Source organism: Macaca mulatta, chromosome 13 (assembly GCF_049350105.2).
Source record: "Macaca mulatta isolate MMU2019108-1 chromosome 13, T2T-MMU8v2.0, whole genome shotgun sequence".
NCBI classification, from domain to species: domain Eukaryota; kingdom Metazoa; phylum Chordata; class Mammalia; order Primates; family Cercopithecidae; genus Macaca; species Macaca mulatta.
Window position 1 is genome coordinate 81,608,006 of NC_133418.1, and position 18,183 is coordinate 81,626,188.

General features: G+C 53.2%; 1 protein-coding gene across 1 annotated transcript; it reads left to right on the forward strand.

The window, feature by feature from the left end:
- Positions 1–470: 470 nt before the first annotated feature.
- ZFP36L2 (ZFP36 ring finger protein like 2) lies at positions 471–5,235 on the forward strand. Its single transcript, XM_015112244.3, has 2 exons — positions 471–811; positions 1,324–5,235. Exons 1-2 carry the CDS (start codon positions 761–763, stop codon positions 2,749–2,751), a joined length of 1,479 nt encoding a protein of 492 aa, XP_014967730.2. The 5' UTR covers positions 471–760; the 3' UTR covers positions 2,752–5,235.
- The last annotated feature ends 12,948 nt before the right edge of the window (positions 5,236–18,183 follow it).

The following is an 18,183-nucleotide window of genomic DNA, read 5'->3' on the forward strand; positions in this document are numbered from 1 at the left end:
TTGCGATATTCTGGCATTTTGCAATTCCCGCGCCCAGCACAAAACCAAAGGTGGGAACTAAAAGCTCCACAGGTCCGCCTCGGCGAACAGGGCAGGGAAAGACACGTCCAGGACTGCAGAATCCCGGCCACGCTAAATGTACCGGGGCTCTCCGACCGCGCAGTGCCAGAAAAGGAAAGCCGTGCCTTCCCGCCGCCACCCGGCGGCACCCACCGGGGCCGAAAGCTACACGCCGCACCGGGCGCCCGGGTCGCTGGCCCCGCCCCGAGGCCTCCCGCCCCCTTCCCCAGAGAAAAAAAATTGGCGGCGGCCAATGGGAGGCCGAGAAGGCGCCTGACGTTCGCGAGCTGGCGGGCGGCGTTGCCTGGAGACTCCGGCGGGGGCCCAGTTCTGTCCCCTCCCCCGGCGCGCCCGCCCCGCCGCAGCCGCACTCCCGGGCTCTATATAGGGCGCGCGCTCGCGGGCTGCAGAGTTCCAGCAGTCCGCGAGCTGCCGTCGGCTCCGCGGGGGGGGCGGGCCGGGCACCCCGGGGCGCGGAGGAGCGCTCCTCGCTTCTCTCCTTCCCCCCTGCCGCACTCCGCCGGACCCTCCCGCCGGCCCGCGCCGCTGCCCTCGCCCTCTCCTCTCGCCCCCCGGCAAACTTTCGGCCCCTCCCCGCCCCTCGCCCGTTATTCGTCGTGGCTCAAGCCCGGCCACGCCACCCCGAGGGCTCCTCCCGACCTCCCGGCCTGTCGCTCCGGCCACTGCGGGATCCAGAAACATGTCGACCACACTTTTGTCCGCGTTCTACGATGTCGACTTCTTGTGCAAGGTACGCCGGGGAGCGGGCCGGGCCGGCAGCAGCCGTTCCAGTTCTTGGACTTTGCCTCTGTCCCCTGGCCCTGGGGGACGCCCCTCCCGCCCTGCCTTTCGGGTCGGGAAAATCCCGGGGTTTGCAAAAGTGTGTGCGAGCGCCCTGGAGGAGGAGGGGGCGGCAGGGAGGGCGCTGGTGTCGCGGTTGAGTTTCTCCGCTGCCGACCGCGGCCACGCTGCCCGGGGCTTCCCGGACGGGATTCGCGCCGCCCACCTCGGCGGCCGGGGCGGAGGATCACGTGTCGAAACCCAGCGCGGCCCGCGGTGGGCGTCCTCCCCTCTCCCGCTCCCTCCAGCAAGATCTTGCTGCTTTTGCGTGTGTATGGGTGGAGGGTGGAGGCCGAGTCGGGATCCGCCAAGAGTGGGGGAAAAAGAGGAAAAGAATCAGGCTGGGAGTTTCTCTGTGGCTCGACCCGAGTCTGCCTTCCCCTTCCGTTTTTCATCCCTTCCACGCTCCCCTTCCTTTGGCAGACGGAGAAATCCCTGGCCAACCTCAACTTGAACAACATGCTGGACAAGAAGGCGGTGGGGACGCCCGTGGCCGCCGCCCCCAGCTCCGGCTTCGCGCCAGGCTTCCTCCGACGGCACTCGGCCAGCAACCTGCACGCACTCGCCCACCCCGCGCCCAGCCCCGGCAGCTGCTCGCCCAAGTTCCCGGGCGCCGCTAACGGCAGCAGCTGTGGCAGCGCGGCGGCCGGCGGCCCGACCTCCTACGGCACCCTTAAGGAGCCGTCGGGGGGCGGCGGCACAGCCCTGCTCAACAAGGAGAACAAATTCCGGGACCGCTCGTTCAGCGAGAACGGCGACCGCAGCCAGCACCTCCTGCACCTGCAGCAGCAGCAGAAGGGGGGCGGCGGCTCACAGATCAACTCCACGCGCTACAAGACCGAGCTGTGCCGGCCCTTCGAGGAGAGCGGCACGTGCAAGTACGGCGAGAAGTGCCAGTTCGCGCATGGCTTCCACGAGCTGCGCAGCCTGACTCGCCACCCGAAGTACAAGACCGAGCTGTGCCGCACCTTCCACACCATCGGCTTCTGTCCCTACGGGCCGCGCTGCCACTTCATCCACAACGCGGACGAGCGGCGGCCCGCGCCGTCGGGGGGCGCCTCCGGGGACCTGCGTGCCTTTGGCACGCGCGACGCGCTGCACCTGGGCTTCCCGCGGGAGCCGCGGCCCAAGCTGCACCACAGCCTCAGCTTCTCGGGCTTCCCGTCGGGCCACCATCAGCCCCCGGGCGGCCTCGAGTCGCCGCTGCTGCTCGACAGCCCCACGTCGCGCACGCCGCCGCCGCCCTCCTGCTCCTCGGCCTCGTCCTGCTCCTCCTCCGCCTCCTCCTGTTCCTCGGCCTCCGCGGCCTCCACGCCCTCGGCCCCGGCATGCTGCGCCTCTGCGGCGGCCGCGGCTGCGGCCGCTCTGCTCTACGGCAGCGGGGGAGCCGAGGACCTGCTGGCACCTGGGGCCCCGTGCGCGGCCTGCTCGTCAGCCTCGTGCGCCAACAACGCTTTCGCCTTCGGCCCGGAGCTCAGCAGCCTCATCACGCCGCTCGCCATCCAGACCCACAACTTTGCCGCCGTGGCCGCCGCCGCCTACTACCGCAGTCAGCAGCAGCAGCAGCAGGGCCTGGCGCCCCCTGCGCAGCCCCCGGCACCGCCCAGCGCACCCCTCCCCGCCGGGGCCGCCGCGCCTCCCTCGCCGCCCTTCAGCTTCCAGCTGCCGCGCCGCCTGTCCGACTCGCCCGTGTTCGACGCGCCCCCCAGCCCCCCGGACTCGCTGTCGGACCGCGACAGTTACCTGAGCGGCTCCTTGAGCTCTGGAAGCCTCAGCGGCTCCGAGTCCCCCAGCCTCGACCCCGGCCGCCGCCTGCCAATCTTCAGCCGCCTCTCCATCTCCGACGACTGAGGCAAGAGGGCGCCAGTGAGGAGGAAGGGAAGGCGGTTCAGAGATGTTGGAGGACACCCCTCGCCATCTCGCCCCTGCTGGGGGCCCGGGAGTCGGGGGGTGACATGGGCCCCAGGCAGACTGCAAGCCCGACCGAGCCCTTGGACTCGAACTCTGTGCCTGGAGGGGCCCCCACCTCTCCTTTTCGGTTTCCTCTTTTTTTTTTTTTTTTTATTATTACGAAGTTTCATTCTTTTTGAGCAAAAAAGTCGAGGAACTTTTTCTATTGAACAAAATATTCACAACAGGGCAGTTGTGATACCAATAGAACAAAAAACAAACACTTAAACTTTTTTAGGACTCCAGTGAGTTTGGGACTTCAGGAAAAATCAACCCAGCACCAGCAGCTATCAACCACCATTCCATCTCTTCACTTGAACAGCATTAGTTAAGTCCAGATGTGGGAACCCTTAAGAAGTTCCTAATTGTTTGTCTCAGATCGGTGTTATACCAGCCAGCCACCACCTTGCTAAACCTATAAGCTTTTTAGAATCCAATATTCTGCCAAGAATATGCCTTGATAGTTAGCCCTCAGCCCATAGGTGTTTTTTGTTTTTTAACAATTATATATGTCTGGGGGTGAAAAACAAACCCTTGCATTCCAAAGGTCCATACTGGTTACTGGTTTCATCGCCACCACTTAGTGGATGTTTAGTTTAGAACCATTTTGTCTGCTCCCTCTGGAAGCCTTGGGCAGAGCTTACTTTGTAATTGTTGGAGAATAACTGCTGAATTTTTAGCTGTTTTGAGTTGATTCGCACCACTGCACCACAACTCAATATGAAAAAAACTATTTAACTTATTTATTATCTTGTGAAAAGTATACAATGAAAATTTTGTTCATACTGTATTTATCAAGTATGATGAAAAGCAATAGATATATATTCTTTTATTATGTTAAATTATGATTGCCATTATTAATCGGCAAAATGTGGAGTGTATGTTCTTTTCACAGTAATATATGCCTTTTGTAACTTCACTTGGTTATTTTATTGTAAATGAGTACAAAATTCTTAATTTAAGAGATTGTATGTAATATTTATTTCATTAATTTCTTTCCTTGTTTACGTAAATTTTGAAAGATTGCATGATTTCTTGACAGAAATCTATCTTGATGCTGTGGAAGTAGTTTGAGGAACATCCTATGAGTTTTCTTAGAATGTATAAAGGTTGTAGCCCATCCAACTTTAAAGAAAAAAATGACCACATACTTTGCAATCAGGTTGAAATGTGGCATGCTTTTCTAATTCCAACTTTATAAACTAGCAAAAAAGTGTTTGCTTATTCCACCAGTTCTGCTGTGACATACTGGAGTATCTTAAGACATGTAGCAATAATGGGGAGTGGGGGGGAGTCTCACAGTGCCTTTGGAAGGGCCCGAACTTGCCTTAAATCTTCCTCAACCAAATAAGTATTTTATTAGTGCTTGAGAGAATCTGAATGTAGGATGGGTTCAACTGCACAAAAGGAAAAGACTTTTACCACTTTTTTTATATAGATATAAAGTGAAGCGACCGCCTCTTAGTGCTGAAATATGTAGTACACAAATATGCCTTGTTTAATTACAGAAAATTCCAAAACTTGTACTATTTTTTTTTTTCCGTGTAGAAAGGTAGGAATGTTTCCTAAGCTTTCCTGGACAGCAGATGAATGAGCGGTAGCTTTAGTTTGTACGTAGGTACAGTTGGAGCACTATATGTACTCTCTGGACTACTTTGACAGAAGTAGGTTTTTGAATGTAACAAGATAAGTCAACTTGAGTTGTAATATATTTTGGGGAATCAGTTCACTACAAATTGTGACTGTAAACATTGTACTGTAAATGTTTTGTAGTTTTCCCCCAATAAAATTTTTGGGAAAAAAAGGTATTACCATGTAAGAGCTTTATTTTTAAACAGGAATGTCTAGCTTTCTAGCTTCCCAGCTAACCATGTCTGCCATTCCCCAGGTCTTGGCACGGTCGGGAAGGACTTGGAGCTGGCAGAGCCAAGAGTTCAGAAGAACCTGCGTCCTCTCAGCCCGTATATATTTTATAAGCAAGTTCTTCTAGCTGAAAGAAAGTAATTATTTGGACTGTCAAGGGCATTAGTTAGCTGTTCCCTTTGGTAATAAGATGCATCCCAGAGTTGGCTGGCTGGCTGGCTGGTGGCAGGGCCTGGCCAGGAGGCCTGAAGGGGTGTGGCCTGCCTGTGAGTCACCGGGTGGATCATGTGGCTGCGGTAGCAGCTGAGGGTCTGATTTTTTGCTGGGAAACAGAACTGCTTGGGTGGGGAAGGGGAGGAGGATCTTTCTGCAGCCGGTGGCCTGCCAGGCCTGAGTGCTGAGCTGGAGGTGGAGAGTGAGGCCAGGCTTTTTCTGGATGGGAGAACTGGAGTTTTGCCTGGATTTTGAAAAGCCTGGTATGTCCTTGTTCAGGGTGGAGGGAACGATAAAACAGGTTAAACTTATATCTGAGTGATGTTTGCTTATGTGAACAACTTCCTCTGGGAATGAACACATTCAAGTTATTTATGCAAAAATATTTCATGTCTGTGCTTTAGAGGACTGTAAGTGACCAGAAAGCAAATTCAACCCAGGTCTCTAGAAAGAGAAAAAAAGACATTGATTTGTCTGCTGATTTCGCAAACAGTTGAACAAAATCTTACTATAGTGACTCTGGCTGTTTCTAACTTTAAAACAATCATTTTAGGAACTTAAATCGGGTTCATAAATCAATTCAGGTTTTTTCTCCTCCACCGCTGCCCCTCATACACACAGTTCAGACACTTTTTCCAAAGTAGGTAAGAGATTTAGCAATAGTTTGCTTTCTCATATACAACAGCTGGGCTCCATCAACAATCCTCGCATCCCCGCTCCCTCCGGGGCCCTGCCTTAGTCAGGGTCTCTGGTGACTCACAGCTGAGCATGGAGGGGAGGGGGCGGTCTGATGGATACACCAGGCCTCGGGCAGCTGTTTCACGTTAACGATGATTGCACTGGTGTTAACTGGAGCGTTTTGGTGCTTGTTGCGTGCTGCCAAAGGGGATGGGAAACAAGTTTCAAGGTTCTCCCAGATGCCAGCCCCTGACTGAAGGCCTCAGCAGCGGGGGAGGGGAAGCCCGAGGCCAAGGAGGACTCAGGAGGGGCGAAGACTCTGCAGGCTCCCCAGCCCCTGCACCATAAAGAATGTGCAGTGGGGAGGAAAAGTCTAAAATGTGGTGCTATTTAGGTTAAGCTGCATTTCAAAGGCCTTGTTTCCACTTCATTCCTAAACTTATTTTTCTAAACAAGTACTTTTGATCAGCTGGAATGTTGGGGTATGCCACATTCATTTTTAAAAACTGGTTTGTTTCAAAAGCCCAACTGTTAGGATCTGAAGTTTTGTATCCCAGACCCAGTGGAGCGTGGAAAGCTAGGGGGGATCATTCAGAAATTTCCTCTTGCCGCAGATCAATGGAGGGTACTTAGGTCACTGTCTTCCTGCAGGACCTGGAAATTAACAGGAAAAAAAAAAAAAAAAAACCTCTACCGTTGCTTGATCACCCTTAGAAAAGTTTTCTTGTGGCCGGGCGCGGTGGCTCAAGCCTGTAATCCCAGCACTTTGGGAGGCCGAGACGGGCGGATCTCGAGGTCAGGAGATCAAGACCATCCTGGCTAACACGGTGAAACCCCGTCTCTACTGAAAAATACGAAAAACTAGCCGGGCGAGGTGGCGGGCGCCTGTAGTCCCAGCTACTCGGGAGGCTGAGGCAGGAGAATGGCGTGAACCCGGGAGGCGGAGCTTGCAGTGAGCTGAGATCCAGTCATTGCACTACAGCCTGGGCGGCAGAGCGAGACTCCGTCTCAAAAAAAAAAAAAAAAAGAAAGAAAAGTTTTCTTGTAAATTAAGGAATTAGAAGATTGCAAGTAATGACAAACCAAAATTCCCATCCCGGACTGGTGACTCTGAGTTACACTTAGAAACTGTGGGAGAAAATTCCTCCGTAGTCAGTTGTGAAAATGAGCCCAGAATGTGATGGTGTTTAGAATGTCTTCATCGTGGCGTTTCCACTGGATGTCTGAAGACTAAGGTATTTTTTAAGTAGCTCAATTAGTGTGTGCCACCTTCTGATTCTATTTCAGAGAAAGGATGTGTGCACGTACACATTTTCCACCCCTCAAGCTGTCTGAATCTACTGCTGGGTGTGTTAAAAAAAAAAAAAAACACACACACACACACACACACTATTCAGAAGGCCAAAGCTCTGCACCAGCCCCAGGGAATAGATGGAGGATTGTGAGCCCTGCAGTGGCTCAGGACCCCGGATGACAGAGCAAGGCCTGGTGGGCCTGACGCAGGAAAAACAAGCAGGCCTAGCTCTTGGCCGCCAGCCTGGCTCCGCACTAGAATGCTCGGTGCTAAAACCTGCCTGGGGGGTCTCCGAAAAACCCCAGGGTGGCCACGTGCAGGGAGGAAGCCCGCTAGAGAGCATTGAGCCTCGGAAGGGAAGCGTCCCCAGACACCCGCTCTCCTTCAGTCTTGCTTGTGGTGACAAGTGAGGGCGGATGTGACTCTCACCAAGTTTTCTTGAGACCGGAAGTTGGGTCTCGGCACCGTCCTCGGCCCTGGAAGTTCGTAGGAGCCGGCACAGCCCTTAGAGGCTAGCCGGGCTTACCTTCCATCAGGGACCCATTGTCGTGAATTCTAATTGTGTTTATTTTTTCTTGTCCACACTCCTGGAGGATGTGTAACGCTGTGGCCGCGTAGGGCAGTTCCAGTTCTGTGCTGCTGCTGGCACGGCTGAGGGAGGGAGGAGGAGAGCGGGGGCTGGGGCGGGGCGGGGCCTGGCGGTTGGACAGGCCTCCCCAGGCCGAGCCCTGCAGGGAGGAGGCGGGAGGGAGCAGGGCAGCAGGAAGCCACAGCGCCTCCAGGGCCCAGCCTCTCCTGATGGACTTTACTAGACCTTGAAAGTGTGTGTGTGTGTGTGTGTGTGTGTGCGCGCGCGCGCGCGCATGCATGCCGTGCACGTGTGTGGAGGTCTGAGGGGTGTGCCTGCATGGGAAGTGTATTAGTACCTGTTTCTGTGTCCTTTTCTGTCTATGGGTGTGCAGAGGTGTGTCGGTGTTGCTCCGTGTGCAGGTGTTCAGGGGTCGCCCTAGGGGAGTACTGGTGTGTGGATCTGTGTGCTTCTGCATGTGGAGGTTATGTGGGGGGAGGGTCTGTGGGTATGGCTGTGTTTGGATGTGTGTGGGCCTGTGTGTAAGTGTGTGTGTGGATGTATGTGAGTGCTGGTGTGGGTTTGGGTGTATCTGTTGCTATGTAGGTATGTGGGTCTTTGGGGTGTGCCTGTGTGTTGATGTGTCTGTTGTGATGGGGTTGGTGTGTATGCAGGGGTGTGTGTTGGTGTACGTGGGTGTGTCTGTGTAAGTGTGTGTGGATGTGTGTGAGTGCTGGTGTGGGTTTGGGTGAGTGCTGGTGTGGGTTTGGGTATGTCTGTTGCTGTGTGGGTAGGTATGTGGGTCTTTGGGGTATGTCTGGGTCTGGGGGTGGGTGTGTGTGTGATCTATGGGAGTGGGGTTTGGGTGTGCCTCTGTGTAGCTGCCGCTGTGTGTGGGTAGGTGTGTGGCTCTGTGGGGGGTGAGCAGCTGTAGGTGTTGCTGTGTATTTGGGTCTGGATGTGTCTGCTGCGGTGTGCATGTGGGTGTGTCTGTATGTGGGTGTGGGTGTTACCAACACCTACGGAGGAAAAGCAGACCTTTTTAGCATGGCTCTTTCAAGTTTAAAAACTGCTTTCAAAACCCGGAAATGACCGCCAGGCTGGCATCCGCTTCCTGCAGGGCAGCAGGCCGGACAGGGCTGGGTGGGAGGGTGGCCAATGGGCCCCCGCCTTGCAGGGACCCCAGACTCACCTCCATAGCTGGGCACACCTGCCAAGGACAGGCCTCGGTGCCCCTGGCTGTCTGCAGGGACATTTTTAGAAAGAACTCACTCTGGGGGAAGGGGGAGGGGCCCTTTTATTTTCATCTGGGCAGAAATAGCTCCTGTCAGATAGCAGCTCTTGTGCCCTCTGGGGCGAGAGGCAGCTCTGAAATAGAAAGAAAGATATTAAGGACTCGAGACAGACAAGAAAACTCCTGAGCTCGCTGAAACCAAGTTTAAAATGTTTCTCTAAAAATAAGCTTTGTTTTTCTTGTGGATTCCTCTGGCCCTCGTGTCAGGGTGCTTAGCTGGTTTGGGACGCCAGGCGGAATTTTTAAAAAACCAAGTGTTTCCCAGCTGTGGCCTTGGAAAGTTCTCTGTTTTCCATTTATTAAACTCCTAGTTTCCGGCTAATTAAAATTATTTTCAAATAAAACTCCATAGCCCAGCAATATTTGATGAAACACAGAATTCCCGGTGACCCCTCTGCAGGGGGCCGGGCCCGGCTGTGGGGCCGCCTGTGTCCCCTCCACTGGGCTCAGTGTTGGTTTTATGGGGAGAGGGAACCCGGGCCTTTGAAATGCAGACCCAGGGCCTTGTCTTACTAAATCCCACCTCCGCCCCCGTGGTGAGTGCTTGCTGGCGTGGTGACTGCTTGCAGGCGGACAGTCTCCGAATCCTGCACCACTTGAGAAGGGGCTGCGGGGTAATTGGAAACCTGCTGTTTGTTTCCCCTGCACCACTAATAACCTGAGCGGGGCGGGGGGTAGGGGGTGCACGTCAGGGGAAAGGAACTTGGCTGAGGCATGTGGCCACGTGATCTTCTGCTACCTGGTGGTTTCTCCCTGGCCTGGCAGCTGTGGAGGCTTCAGTTCCCACCAGGTCAATGTGCCAGGACTTTATTGAGCACCTATAAGAATCCCAGACCGACATCTAGTCCCGGAGTTGAGTGGGACTTGACTGACATCCAGGGCCACATGTTTTGCAGATGGAAGTCGGTGAGGCTGCAGGGTGGAGGCAGATTTTGCTGAGGGCCAGAGCCAGTGGGATTCAGACTTGCAGGCGGATCCCCCTCCATGGTCCCCCGCATTCAGCCCACACAGCAGTGGGGCAGGACGCTTGGTCTGTTGGCCCAGCCCTGCCCTTTCATTCAACCCACAGAAAGTTCTCCATTGTCTAGTAAATGCCTGCACTGGGCTAAGAGAGGGGAGCTGACAGGTGTTATTCCTGCCTTCAGGGAGTCTGCATAATGATTTCGAGGTTCATTCATGTTGTAGCAGAAATCAACTTCATTCCTTTTTTATGACTGAATAATATTCCAGTGGATGGGACTTTGAGTTGTTCCACCTTTTAGCTACTGTTGAATGTTGAATAATCCTGCTATGCACAAGTATACAAGTCCATGTGTGAACATAAACTTTTTTTTTTTTTTTTTTGGAGATGGAATCTCACTCTGTCACCCAGGCTGGAGTGCAGTGGTGCAATCTCGGCTCACTGCAAACTCCACCTCCCAAGTTCAAGTGTGGTGTTACCACACTTGTCCAAACTGAACAAGATTCTCCTGCTTCGGCCTCCCGAGTAGCTGGGATTATAGCGCCACCACGCCCGACTAATTTTTGTATTTTTAGTAGAGACAGGGTTTCTCCATTTTGGCCAGGCTGGTCTCGAACTCCTGACCTCAGGTGATCCACCCACCTTGGCCTCCCAAAGTGCTGGGATTATAGGCATGAACCACCGCTCCTGGCCCATCTTAGTTTTTCCAAAAAGTACAATCACAAGCTGAAGTCCAGGCCATAAAGGGGAAGAACAAGGTACTAAGGGAACATCTGTCAGGGAAATTGACCACACGTAGGGCCCAGAAAGCGCCTGAAGAAGCAAGAAAGGGCCACACATGGGGGCTCACACCTGTAATCACAGCACTTTGGGAGGCCCAGGCAGGAGGATCACCTGAGCCCAGAAGGTGGAGACCAGCCTGGGGGACATGGTGAAACCCCTTCTCTACAAAATATTATTTTTTTTTGAGACAGAGTCTTGCTCTGTTATCCAGGCTGGAGTGCAATAGCGCAGTCTTGGCTCACTGCAACCTCCGCCTCCCGGGTTCACGATTCTCCTGCCTTAGCCTCCCAAGTAGCTGGGTACTCCAGGTGCGTGCCACCACATCCGGCTAATTTCTGTGTTTTTAGTAGAGACAGGGTTTTACTATGTTGGCCAAGTTTGTCTTGAACTCCTGACCTCGTGATCCATCCACCTCGGCCTCCCAGTGTGCTGGGATTGCAGGCATGAGCCACCATGCCTGGCTCTTTACAAATTAGCTGGGAGTGATAGTGCACCACTGCACTCCAGTCTGGGGAACAGAGCAAGACTCTGTGTCAAAAAAAAAAAAAAGTTGTGTGTGTGTTTTTTTTTCACGCCAGAGCGCAGAAGGTTATCACACGTGGAAAGAGCTGGGACTCTGGAGTCAGATGGGGGCAATGGATCCTCAGTGCTGCGAATTACTCGCTGGGTGACCTTGAGCACAGTTCACAGCCTCTTTGAGACTCAGTTTCTTCATTTGAAAAATGGGTTAATCCATAGTTGCTGTTATAAAGATTAAGTGAGATAATACATGTAAAGTGCCTTGCCCAGGGCCTGGAGGTGGTGTGTTGAGGAGCAAGGGCTGGCTGCTATTATTAGTAGTAGAAGGCCTCATCCCCTTCTGCTGCCCTTCCTCCCCTAGCCCAAGCTCACAGTTCTCCAGGTCAGAATGCCTTAACAATTCTAATAGCTACTATTTATGGAGTTCCTATTACATACTAAAGCTTTACATATGTTAATGAAGTCCTTATAACAACCCAACACCGAAGTCCTATTGCTATTCCCATTTCAAAGATGAGGAAATTGAGCTCAGAGGAGTTGTTACATGCCTGCGGCCATGGACTAGGAAATGTCAAGGCAGAATCTAAAGGAATTTAAACTTTTGCTCTTTCAAATACCACAGGCTGTTTTCCTGACCCCTTTCTTCCTGCTTTACTCCCACCTGTCTATAAAGCCCTGATCCTTTAAGAAACCCTCCAGGATTTCGTTCCAGGGTAGACTGTGTCCTGCCTCATCTGTGTGTTTTCTTGTTTTGTTTTGTTTTGTTTTAATAGAGACAGGGTTTCGCCATGTTGCCCAGTCTGGTCTCAAACTCCTGGAGTGATCCACCCGCCTCAGCCTCCCAAAGTGCTGAGATTATAGGCAGGAGCCACCACACCCGGCCTCATCTGTGTTTTTTAAAACACAGCTGGGTGCAGGCAAGGGACTCAATCTGGGAAAATGACCTCTGACCACTGCAATTGCCCAGAACTGGGCACATGATTCAAGTGGATCCAATCAGGGTTCTTTCTCAGGTCTTTTGCTTTTCTTTCCTTTTTTCCAAAAAAGTTGAAGGCTGAGCATGGTGGTTCACACCTGTGATCCCAGCACTTTGGGAGGCCAAGACAATGGATCACCTGAGGTCAGGAGTTTGAGACCAGCCTGGCCATCATGGCAAAACCCCGTCTCTACTAAAAATACAGAAATTAGCCAGGCGTGCGTGGTGGTGAACACCTGTAATCTCAGCTACTTGGGAGGCTGAGGCACAAGAATCGCTTGAACACGGAAGCGGAGGTTGCAGTGAGCTGAGATCATACCACTGCACTCCAGACTGAGCGACAGAGCGAGACTCCATTTCAAAAAAAAATAAACATTGACTTCGTGTAGCCCTCTCATTCCATAGATGAGAAAACTAAGGTTGAGAAGGGGTAGCCGTACCCCTCTGGAGACTTGCCAGTTTCTGGGTCTCTACCTAGCACTTGGAAAAGAAAGAACCCAGGACACCTCTCTGAGCATGTGCTGTGCCAGTAGGGCTGTTGGTATCAATTCTCACCAAAGCAAACCCAAATCCTTCTTGGCCGAGAGGCTCAGCGTGGCTGGTCCCTGGATGTTCCATCCAGCAGGCTTCTCAGAGAGGGCCCAGAGAGTCTCTGGTGCTGGCGGGCAGGAGCTTGCCAACAATAGCCCTGTGGGTCCAGAGCTGCTGCAGGGGCTGGGACCGGAGGGGGCTTGGGCAGGCATCACCTCCATGGCTGTGGAAGGGCCTGGCCATGAGGGTTTACAAGCAGGGGCTCCCATAGGCCTGCATTCAAATCTCAGCCCAGTGCTGCCTCCTACCTGCATGACCTCGAGCAAATCTGAACTTCAGTTTTCTTTTTTCTTTTTCCTTTTTTTTTTTTTTTGAGACAGAGTCTTGCTCTGTCACCCAGGCTGGAGTGCAGTGGCGCGATCTCAACTCACTGCAATCTCCATCTCCCAGGTTCAAGTGATTATCCTGCCTCAGCCCCGAGAGTAGCTGGGATTAGAGGTGCGTGCCACCATGCCCGGCTAATTTTTTGTATTTTAGTAGAGACGGGGTTTCACCATGTTGGCTAGAACCTGTCTCAAGAAAAAAAAAAAAAAGACCAGCCTGACCAACACAGAGAAACTCCATCTCTACTAAATATACAAAAATAGCTGGGCGTGGTGGCGCATGCCTGTCATCCCAGCTACTCGGGGGCTGAGGCAGGATAATCGCTTGAATTCGAGAGGTGGAGGTTGCAGTGAGCCGAGATCGCACCATTGCACTCCAGCCTGGGCGACAAGAGTGAAACTCCGTCTCAAAAACAAAAAAGTGCAGTATTTATGGTTTGTTTGTTATTACCATTTTGGGGCATTTTCCACTTCTAATCAGGAGGCATTCAATATGAGGGGCATCAGGAAGGCCCCATGGTTTGCCCCCACCAAACTCCCAGGGTTTGTAGTTGTGCATGTGGCCATTCAGATTTAAATTAATTAAAATTAAGCAAAATATAAAGCTCAGCTCCTCAGCCACACTAGCTAGCTACATTTAGAGTATTCAATTGCCACATAGAGCTAGGGGCTACTGCATTAAACAGCACAGAACATTTCTGTCATCACAAAAGTTCTGTTGGACAGCACTGTGAGTCTAGAATGTTCTATTAAAATGCCAATAGCTGAAGGAAAGACGCTTCCAGCAGCAGGTCCTAGGATGCCCCCATGATGCCCTTGCTGGTTCTCCTTCCTTCCAAAAGCCAAGAGACTCCAGAATATTCCCAAACTACTGCTCTACCTGGCAGACTGAAAGTGCCACTGGAGAAGGGAAGGGACTGAGCTCTGTCTAACTGTCCACACAGGTAGCACCTCTCAGCCCCACCCAGCAGTCTGAGACCCGCCTCCTCCCAGATGCACCTCATACCAACCCTTCCAGTTGCCCCTGTCCCCAAGCAAGTGACACCACATCTCTCAAGGAACCCATGCCAGAACCTGGCATGCTTCCCCAGTCTTTTCTCTCACTTCCCTCTACCCCTTCCCTCATAGGTTGCCCAAACATCATGACTCTGCTTTCTAACCAGGCCTTGACTTTGCCCCCTTTGTCTCTAGCTCCTCTGCAACTCAGGCCTCCCCCACGCTCGCCCGGACACCTGATCAACCAGGAGCCCTGGCTCATCCTCCTCCAGGCCACCACTCGTCTAGAGCAAGCTTCTAAAGCACTTGGGTGATCATACCCCTCTCTGCCCCAGGACGCTACACAGGGTCCCACCACCCACTGTTCAAGTCCAAGGGGCTCTGGGATCCAGAAAAACCTCCCCCTCTGCCTATGCTCCTTGCTTCTCAGCTGCTTGGGAGCGCCAAGGATTCCTAAAGATGCTGTTCACACTCTGGCCCTTAACTTCCCTTCCACCCCTGCCTGGGACATCCCCTTGTGACCCCCTGCTTCCTCGCCTCTTCCCTCAGCAGTCAGCCCAGGCTGAATCTCAACCTCAGATCTAGCCTCTCCACGCCACCCTGGCCCACCCGGGGCCCCATCCAGGCCTTTATCAGAGCACATATCACAGCATCCCACAACGGCTGGTTATGTCTGTCTTCCTCTCTACCCTGTCAGTTCCTTCAAAGCAAGAACATTGTGTTCCTCCCTGCAGCCCCCAAGCCTGGCTCCTCGAAGGGCTTCAATAACTGTTTGTACAACGAAACCAACCTGCCCTGTGAGACTGGCCCTGTTCACTCCCGTTGGATAGATGAGGAAAGTGGAGCTCACAGAATGAAAGATGCTTGCCCGAGGTCTCCCAGTGCATAAGTGGCAGCACCAGGATGCCGCCTCAGGCCCCCATAGAGAGGGCGGAGTGTCCCAGCCGTTCAGAAGAGGGAAAATGCATTATTCCTTGGTACAAGGAAGCTCGTATTGATTTTTTCCTCTTTTTTATCTTTTTTTTTTTTTTTTTTTTTTTTTTTGAGACAGAGTCTCACTGTGTTGCCAGGCTGGAGTGCAATGGCGCTATCTCAGCTCACTGCAACCTCCGCCTCCTGGGTTCAAGCAATTCTCCTGCCTTAGCCTCCCGAGTAGCTGGGATTACAGGTACCTACCATCATGCCCAGCTAATTGTTTGTATTTTTGTAGAGACGGGGTTTCACCATGTTGGCCAGGCTGGTCTTGAACTTTTGACCTCAGGTAATCCTCCTGCCTTGGCCTCCCAAAGTGCTGGGATTACAGGTGTGAGCCATCACTCCTGGACGATTTTTTTCCTCTTATTCGGAACTCATGCCTGCTTGCTATTAATATTCTAGCAGCTGCAGTGAATCCCAATACGTGCAAGTGGAAAAGTCCCCCTTAACCTTTCTCCTCAGGCCCACTCAGCAAAGGTGACCACTTGGTAGCCACTTTGTGTGAGGCATTCCAGAGATCTGGTGAGGCAGCTATCTACAAATATTTATACACACACATTCATATATGGTTTCAGTCAAAAAATGGGGTCATTCTCTCCCCTGGCCTATCATTTAGGGCACTGGAACACGATTGCATGTGGCTCTGTTTTTGAGGGTCCAGGGGATGGACAGGGAGGCTCTGCATTATTTTGCTTTTACCAACATTGCAGCATGAACTTTTTTTTACTCAGGGCCTTGGGCGAATATCTCCATCAGATGAATCCTGAGAAGTAGTATGCATGGGTCACAGTGTGGCTCACGTGTTTCTTGGGAGGGTCGCATGCATTTTTCCTCATTTATATTATTATTTTATTTTTTGTAGACAGGGGGTCTCGCTATGTTGCCCAGGCTGGTGTTGAACTCCTGAGCTCAAGCCATCCTCCAGCCTGCCAAAGTGCTGGGATTATAGGCATGAGCCACCGTGCCTGGCCCATCATGCAATTAAATGCTTGAAGCCTGCCCTCATAGTAACATGTTGCACTAAATATAATGCCTCGGAGGCTGTGTCCCTCCCTGTCTGTCCCTCCCCGCTGCCTGTTCTGAGTTTCTAGAGTCCACGTCTCAGGGGCTCCAGCCTGGACTCTGGTCTTTCTGCAAGTCCCTACCCTGTTCTCAAGTCCCCCTGTTGTCATCCACTGCCTAGGCTGGCACCACGGTCTGAGGCTGTCACCTGGGAGACCCAGGAGAGGCCTGGAGCAGTCCCAGTGGGCTCAGGGCTCCTGGGGCCTGAGGAACCAGAGGCACTGAAGCCACGGCAGGGAGGCCCCGCCTGTGTGATGGGTGGTGGGAGCAAAAGAAATCCTTTCTGTAACGACAGCGTTGGGATGAGAGCATGTGTGGGAAGGGATGTGTGTGACAGAGTGCGTGAGGCTTCCGTGTGGCTCTGTGAGTGGGGGTGAGCCGGCATGACAGCATGTGCGGTGGTGCGTGGGAGACGCTCTGCGTGAGTTTTGGGGCGGTTGTGTCAGGCGTTATGTAAGGGAGGCGCTCCCTAGGGCCAACAAACCGCAGTGGTGTAACCGCCAGGCCAGCAGGGAAGAAGGGAAAATGTAAACACCATTCTGTGCCTTTCCCTGCCCTGCCACAGGCCCTTGTGGTCCTGCCTTCCCACCACCTGAGGCCCCATGGGCTGGCTGGAGGGTGATGTTGGGGGTGTGCGGGCTGAGGCCGAGGGTCCCAAGAGCTCCATAGGTGTGCACATCTGCAGCTCTTTTTTTTTTTTTTTTTTTTTTTTTTTTTGAGACGGAGTCTCGCTCTGTCACCCAGGCTGGAGTGCAGTGGCCGGATCTCAGCTCACTGCAAGCTCCGCCTCCCGGGTTTACGCCATTCTCCGGCCTCAGCCTCCCGAGTAGCTGGGACTACAGGCGCCCGCCATCTCGCCTGGCTAGTTTTTTGTATTTCTTAATAGAGACGGGGTTTCACCGTGTTAGCCAGGATGGTCTCGATCTCCTGACCTCGTGATCCGCCCGTCTCGGCCTCCCAAAGTGCTGGGATTACAGGCTTGAGCCACCGCGCCCGGCCTGCAGCTCTTGATCCTGGCCTGAGCGATAGCACCAAAGGAGAGCCCAGCCAGGGCCTAACTGGGCTTCTCCTAGTCAGTTGCAGGTCATGCATTCCCTACGAGTGAGGTGTGCAGCCTTCCCCACCCCACAGCACTCCTCTCTTTAAAGCCTCCAGGGTCTCCTGTGTCCCAGAGGCCTCTGCCTGGCATAGGAGCCCCTTGCCCTGCAATGAACCAGCTTGGGGCTCACGGCTCACCTGTTCACACCTGTACGGTGGCCTCAGGGCCAGCTGTCTCTGTCTGTCACGCACACTCAAAGGTGCACCTCCTCCCTGCTCTGCTCCACATCCCGGTCCAGACACCTTCCTTCCCACCAGCTCCCAGTTTCCAGCCTTTCAGCCTGGCACCTGAGGCTCCCTCTTCTAGGACGCAGCCCTGTCTGCTCCAGGCCAGGGGCCTTGCTCCCCACTCTGAAAACTCCTGAGGCTCCTGTGGACACATAACTGGACATCTGGCCAAGCTCAATACCCCCTGTTCTCCAGTTGCTCATTTTTTTTTTTTTTTTTTTTTTTTGAGACGGAGTCTCGCTCTGTCGCCCAAGCTGGAGTGCAGTGGCGCTATCCTGGCTCACTGCAAGCTCCGCCTCCCGGGTTCACGCCATTCTCCTGCCTCAGCCTCCCGAGTAGCTGGAACTACAGGCGCCCGCCACCGCGCCCGGCTCATTTTTTGTATTTTTAGTAGAGACGGGGTTTCACCATGGTCTCGATCTCCTGACCTTGTGATCCGCCCGCCTCGGCCTCCCAAAGTGCTGGGATTACAGGCGTGAGCCACCGCGCCCGGCCTCAGTTGCTCATTTTAATAATAATGGACATGGCCAGGTGCAGTGGCTCACATCTGTAATCCCAGCACTTTGGGAGGCTGAGACAGGAGAATCACTTGAACCTGGGAGCCAGAGGTTGCAGTGAGCTGAGATTGTGCCACTGCACTCCAGCCTGGGTGACAGACCAAGATTCCATCTCAATAATAATAATAACAAGAATAATAATAATAATAGTGGCCATAATTTATGGAGTATACTCTGTGAAATCCCCTCCCTCAAGGTGTTCTTATTATGCCATGCCATCCTTGAAACAATCCTAGAAGGCGGCGTTCTAACCATTATGGGAGCCAGAACCCCAGCAGGGAGAGGTTAAGTGAATCATCCACAGTTATGCAGCCACACCTAGAAGTGGCTGGTGGCAGAACCTATATTCACAGT

Bases quoted from the DNA above. Each gene is read 5' to 3' on its own strand.
- ZFP36L2 (XM_015112244.3), top strand. From the start codon at position 761: ATGTCGACCACACTTTTGTCCGCGTTCTACGATGTCGACTTCTTGTGC. The intron at 812-1,323 runs GTACGCCGGGGA...TTCCTTTGGCAG, and splicing joins ATGTCGACTTCTTGTGCAAG to ACGGAGAAATCCCTGGCCAA.